Source organism: Sinocyclocheilus grahami, unplaced genomic scaffold, assembly GCF_001515645.1.
Source record: "Sinocyclocheilus grahami isolate Dianchi unplaced genomic scaffold, SAMN03320097.WGS_v1.1 scaffold789.1, whole genome shotgun sequence".
Taxonomy (NCBI): Eukaryota; Metazoa; Chordata; class Actinopteri; order Cypriniformes; family Cyprinidae; genus Sinocyclocheilus; species Sinocyclocheilus grahami.
In genome coordinates this window covers 268,617-275,220 of record NW_015505968.1, presented here as the reverse complement: position 1 = coordinate 275,220, position 6,604 = coordinate 268,617, and the positions used below count along the sequence as shown (strand labels likewise).

The following is a 6,604-nucleotide window of genomic DNA, read 5'->3' as shown; positions in this document are numbered from 1 at the left end:
AGTCAGTATAGTGGAATACTATTGGCCAGTGAGTTTGTCAGTCAACGTAGAAGCGGCATACGCATAGCAATAATGGCCGATGCCCAGTAAGAAGCTCTTACATTTTGACATATAATCTTATTTTCTTTTACACACACACACACATACATGTATATATATATATTTAACAATTGTTTCCAAACACGCACGTTTCTGTTTAATGTAATGTCCGTATATGGATGGCAGACTGTTTATTGACTGCACATAGGCTACAGACAGGCAGGATGTATTGTTTGTGTTATAATGGAGTGTCTTGTCAAAATCCGCGTTATGTGTTTTGGGTTGTATTTGTCCTAGTTTCTGTAGTTCGCGCTTATCTAGCATCGTTGTATTATTATGTTCCATCGTTATTCCGTCGAGGTATTAATATATTATTCTCGTCTCAGAGTCGCCATGGCTAATCAGCGCTGTCAGGAGAAAACACCCGTCCAGATCCTGCATGAATATGGCATTAAACTGTGCAGCGCGCCCGTGTACGAGCTCATCCAGGCTCAGGCTGACGGAGACCAGCACCAGCCCTCCTTCATGTTCAGTGTCACCATAGGAGACATCGCATGCAAAGGTCTGACATTTACATACTTAAGTATGCATTTAAATACCACCTAGGAAGAGTATATATATTATGTAGTGCACACTAGTATTCTAATAGGCACCATTTCGTTCTTAAAGGTCGAGGATCCACTAAAAAGGCTGCTAAACATGAAGCTGCGGAAGCCGCCTTGAAATTACTGAAACGAGACACCCAGCCAAAGTAAAGTACACACTGTAGATAGTGATATGAGCTATTATAGATCATTCACTTGACTGGTAAGACTTGCCCATGTTTTCTGAATCTTTCGCAGTGATCGGAGAGATGGTGTTTCTCCTGAAGCCGGTGACACATGCAATCCTGTAGGAGTCCTGCAGGTATCTGGTCAAGCACCAGACGGGCCTTTCGCTTTTCCTGAAAACCTCTCGATCACTAACAAAGCCTAGCAGTAGCATAGGACAGTGTTTCTCAACCCTGGTCCTGAGCGCCCCCCAACACTGCACATTTTGTATGTCTCCCTTGTCTGACACCCATTTCAGGTCCTGGAGTTTCTTTTAATGAGCTTATGAGTTGAATCAGGTGTGCTTGATTAGGGAGACGCACAGAATGTGCAGTGCTGGGGGGCTCCCGGGACCAGGGTTGAGAAACACTGGCGTAGGACATACTAATAACACGTATGTATACACAGATGCCTTATTAGCGGCTGTTTCTGTGGGCCGCTCTCCGTAAGTCACCCACTATATTGGAAAGGTCAAAGCAGGTCTGTGAACACTCGAGAGCAAGTTGATGCATTTATATGCATGTATATGAGTATCTACACTGACGTTCAGACGTTTGGGATCACTACAATTTTTAGTGTTTCTAAAGACTCTTATGCTTATCAAGGCTGCATTTAAAAACAATAATATTGTGAAATATTATTACAATTAAAATTTTATTTATTCCTGTGATCAAAGCTGAATTTTCAGCATCATTACTCCAGTCTTCAGTGTCACATGATCCTTCAGAAATCATTTTAATATGCTGATTTATTATCAATATTGAAAACAGTTTTGGTGCTGAATAGTTGTTGTTTTTTGGAGCCTGTGATACTTTTTTCAGGACTCATTGACGTGACATGACATGTCGCCAAGTATGGTTACCCATACTAGGAATTAGTGCTCTGCATTTATCCCATCCAAAGTGCACACACACAGCAGTGAACACACACACACACACACACAGTAAACACACACCCGGAGCAGTGGGCAGCCATTTATGCTGCGGCGCCCGGGGAGCAGTTGGGGTTCGGTGCCTTGCTCAAGGGCACCTCAGTCGTGGTATTGAAGGTGGGAGAGAGCGCTGTACATTCACTCCCCCCACCTACAATCCCTGCCGGTACGAGACTAACAAGTTACAAGTCCAACTCTAACCATTAGGCCACGACTTCCCCCATGGGGAAATGATGAATAAAAAGTAAAAAAGTACAGCATTTATTCATGTCTGACAGCCTGCATGACATACAAAAACTCCAACCTTTGTGCTTGTAAAACTACTTCAAATTAAAAATCTTCAAACTTCTAGCTTTTGTAATTGCTTCAAAAGTTCTGGCTACGCTTCCTCAAGCCAACATAAAGTTTGTCTTGACATTATTATTATTATTATTATGATGGCAGAGAGTATTTGTTTGTTTCGAGTGTATTTGAATGGTGCTGTGTGTTGTGTCAGGAGCTGGCCATGCAGAGAGTTTGGTGTCTGCCGGAGTATGTGGTGTGTATGGAGACAGGGCCGGACCACATGAAGGAGTTCACCGTTACCTGTCGTCTGGAAGGACTGGAGGAGTCAGGTGCCGTTAGCCGCTTTTCATATTTTGATGTCATGCTGAGCGCACGAGTACTGATGCTTTGTGATGTGCTTTTGCTCATCAGGCACCGGCAGCTCCAAAAAGCTGGCCAGACGCGCAGCAGCCGAACGCATGCTGGGGAAATTACAGAGTTTGTCCGGATCTCCCGAGATCACGTGGGTTAGTGACATTCATCTGTTCACTGATGCATTGTGATTCTTTCACCAAAACCATCCATAAAAGTTCACAATTATACGTTTAAGAAAGATGCATAAACCACCCAAAGATGCACTTATACAGAGATATGTGTACATTAACATACCTGAGAGCCTTTAGATTGGTTTAATTGTCTTTATTTTTAGACATTGGAAACATTGGTGTTTCTGCATCATAATCTCTACAGTATATTGAAAATAAAATAAATAGTAACAACGAAAATAAAAACATTTGAGAAAATGTATTATGAGGAAATCATAACTGAAGGGGAAGCAACATGAAGACAATATTTTAAATTTAAAGTATTTGTTTAATGGTATCTTTTTACTAAGTAGCAAGACTACTATCACTGATACCAGTACTGATGCCCCTGTTAATTATTATTATTATTTATTTTAATTTCTGGGGGTATAAGGATTTGAATTGAAAACCAGGCCTAAACTACATATGTACATGAAGACAATTGTTTCATTGTTAGAAATGTTGTTTAAATATGTAAATTAGGCATTATCTAATTCAGTATGCACTCATTTCTAGAACAGAATCGGTATATTTTAGATGTTTTCTTTCCACTAGTCATGTTATGGAAGCAAAATAGCTCACAATCTCAAAATTGACCAGTGCCTGAAAAAACACTGTGGTTTACATGGCATTTCTATAACAAAAGTACATGATGAAGCCATGGTACGAAGGCAGTTTTCATGTGACCTTTATGTAAAAAAATCTTTATGTAAAAGATTAGAAAGAAAAATCAACCCCTGAAACATAAAAGAGCCTGAAGTTGAAGGAAAAACCCTTAAAGGGGTCATATGATGCTGCTAAAAATAACATAATTTTGTCTATTTGGTGTAATGAAATGCGTTTATGCGGTTTAAGGTTCAAAAATCACATTATTTTCCACATACTGTACATTATTGTTTCTCCTCTATGCCCCGCCTTTCTGAAACACGTCGATTTTTACAAAGCTCATCGGTCTGAAGAGCGAGGTGTGCTATGATTGGCCAGCTATCCAGTGCATTGTGATTGGCCGAATACCTCAAGCGTGTGACGGAGAAGTTACGCCCCTTACCATACTGTGATGATGCCTTGTCAGGCCGGAGCGTAACATAAAACCATGTCTGCATTTGTGATCGGAGAAATGACAAACAACAAGCGCTACTCTACGCTGCTCAAAACTCACGTTTGAATCGTCAGTGGCAAATCCTTTAAATATAAAAAACATACTTACAGTCTGTGAGTCAGAACAGCCGGCATTGTAGTCTACTCTCCCAGGATCAGGAGGATCAGGTCCTCCATAAAATGCACTGCACACATCTGAATATTTGGGTTGAACTGTTCTGGAACAGTGTTGTAAATACAACTTAACCACTGATTTTTAGTCGTGTCTTCTTTTGGAAGACAAAACAAAGTAGTTTCGCTTTCACAACGAAACATAGCGTCGGCGGCCTGGAGTGAGCCGAGGCCGGCGGGCCTGCGGCAACCACATGTGACGACCCCGGACTGGACTCCGCTTCGTCCACGGTGAAAGCCGATCCGGCGATCGACAGCGCGAAGTTGATGTATTTCCTCAGCGACCAGCACGGATCAGCTCCAGGCATGACGAAGCGGATATCATCCTCTTTTGGAAGACCAAACAAAGTAGTTTCACTTTCACAAAGAAACACAAAGCGTCTTCAGGACATGGCAGCGGCGGCAGCAACAATACTACAGCGAGAATAAAAGTTACGCCTTCTTTCTTTGCGTGAACATTTGGGTGGCGTTATGCAAATCTTCCCACATAGTGACGTAGATATGTGGGGGCGTGTTAGAACGAGCCGTTTTAGGTAGGTGTGGCTGACTCTTAACTTTTATAAAGAATATCTCTTTGGATTTGAGACTTTAGTCTTTGCAACTTTACAGATTTTCTTTATGCACCAAGAGCTTGTAACACTCCAAAGAGAAAGGAAAAATTTTAATCGCATCATATGACCCCTTTAAATAGGATTTGATGTGTCACCTTGGGTCATAAATGATTTGTGCTCTTATGCCGTTTGCATCAATATTTCAGCATGAGGAATTGTTTTGGAATTGAATCACGGCTGAATGAGTCACCATCAAATCATGAGGTGCTTCCACTCACGAACACAAAATGAGTAGCAGGGGAAAGTACTGTGGAGGAGCTGGGATTTAAAGGGATAGTTCACCCAAAAAAAAAAAAATTCTGTCATTAATTATTCACCCTCATGTCGTTTCAAACCCATAAGACCTTCTGACCCTCCATAGACAGCAAGGGAACTACCACAGTCAAGGCCCAGAAAGGTAGTAAAGACATCATTAAAATAGTCCATGTGACATCAGATGTTCAACCGTAATGTTATGAAGCTATGATAATACTTTTTTGTGCAAAAAAAACAAAAATAACTACTTTATTCAACAATTCCTCTCCCTGGACTATTAGTACCTTTCTGGGCCTTGACTGTGGTAGTTCCCTTGCTGTCTATGGGAGGGTCAGAAAGCTCTCGGATTTCATCAAAAATATCTTAATTTGTGTTCCCAAGATGAACGAAGGTCTTACGGGTTTGGAACGACATGAGGGTGAGTAATTAATGACAGAATTTTCATTTTTGGGTGAACTATCCCTTTAAATCAGATCAGATGTGCTCCCATGTCCAGTTTTGACCCATCGTCTCCTGTGGTCCCCAGAGCCCACCTTCTCGCGTGTATGTGGAAAGCTTACGGCAGGCCACAGGGGAGAAGATTTCCCTCCTGAGGAGGACGCCGCTCAGCATCCCGAACACAGACTACATTCAGATGCTGCTGGAGATCTCACTGGAGCTGGGCTTTCAGGTCACATACATAGACATCGGTTGGTTCTCGTTTCTCAGTTTGTGTCATTTTGTGCCATCAAGTCTGGATATGTTTGATATATATGTGTGTGTTTTGCAGATGAGCTGACAGTGAACGGCCAGTACCAGTGTTTGGTGGAACTGTCCACCAGGCCGGTGACGGTGTGCCACGGCACAGGGATGACCAGCAGTAACGCCCACAACACCGCAGCACATAACGCCCTGCAGTACATCAAGATGGTCGCAAGTAAACTCTAACAGCAGGTCTGGGATCAGTGTGCACATGAATTCTGACCTGCATAGCAACTGACTCCAAGCCTGTTTCACACAGCACACACAAGCACTGCAACCAATGAGACATTCTGCTGTAAGAGACCCGACTCTCTGCAGAAAATAAATGAAATTCTGGATTACAACACTTGAGATTATTCTTGGTTGTTGCGAAGCACTACATTTACATCCAAATTTACAGTGAACCTCAAACTGGAGTAAGTCAGATGTACTGTTTTTTTGTTTGTCACTACCTGAAACCTGACTGAAATACTCAAATAGTTTTTTTTTTAATTGCTTACACCCTCAAAGTTATATCTGAGGCACACCATTCACTCATATACCATATCTTCAGACCAAGTCACAATGAAAATAAAAAAAATTATCACAAACATTTGCATTTCTGCTTACAGTACTTTGTAAATATATTCTGAATATGCATACATAACTTTATTTTTAGTGCTTTATACAGCACAGATTGTTTCAAAGCAGTAGTAACAAATTCAAACAAGCCAATCATGTCATTATACAGCTCAAGTTGGTTCAGTGTTGATTCAGTCCAGTTCAATAACTAATGCTCATCAGTTGTGCATACTGTATTTACAGTGTATTTTCTGCACATACATGTGTGTGGGTGCTGTGACAAAGACTGCACACTGAACAGGCAAAAGACACAAGATAGTACTTTTACTTGCAAAGAGTTGCTATGCAAAAACAATTTTTTAAAGAGTTAAAATGGTTTTGAAATAAGTATTTGATTTTGAGAGATATGCAAAATGTTTTGTGTGTAGAGTGGCGAAAAGGAGCCATAGTTCCAGTAATTGTGTAAGCAATTAAAAAAAAAAAAACTAAGGTTTACAGTTCATATTCAAGGCTCAGCATCTTCTGCATGCTGCTCAGAGA

At 41.2% G+C, this 6,604-nt stretch overlaps 1 protein-coding gene across 1 annotated transcript; it reads left to right on the top strand.

Annotated features, from left to right (window-relative positions):
- On the top strand, window positions 1-5,847 carry LOC107561731 (interferon-inducible double-stranded RNA-dependent protein kinase activator A homolog). Its single transcript, XM_016246206.1, has 8 exons — window positions 1-86; window positions 426-601; window positions 709-790; window positions 882-945; window positions 2,276-2,393; window positions 2,476-2,570; window positions 5,289-5,451; window positions 5,532-5,847. Exons 1-8 carry the CDS (start codon window positions 73-75, stop codon window positions 5,687-5,689), a joined length of 870 nt encoding a protein of 289 aa, XP_016101692.1. The 5' UTR covers window positions 1-72; the 3' UTR covers window positions 5,690-5,847.
- The last annotated feature ends 757 nt before the right edge of the window (window positions 5,848-6,604 follow it).

Excerpts from the sequence above, each read along its gene's own strand:
- LOC107561731 (XM_016246206.1), top strand. Across the intron at positions 946-2,275 it reads ATCCTGTAGGAGTCCTGCAG|GAGCTGGCCATGCAGAGAGT; the intron begins GTATCTGGTCAA and ends GTGTTGTGTCAG. Across the intron at positions 2,571-5,288 it reads GATCTCCCGAGATCACGTGG|AGCCCACCTTCTCGCGTGTA; the intron begins GTTAGTGACATT and ends TGTGGTCCCCAG.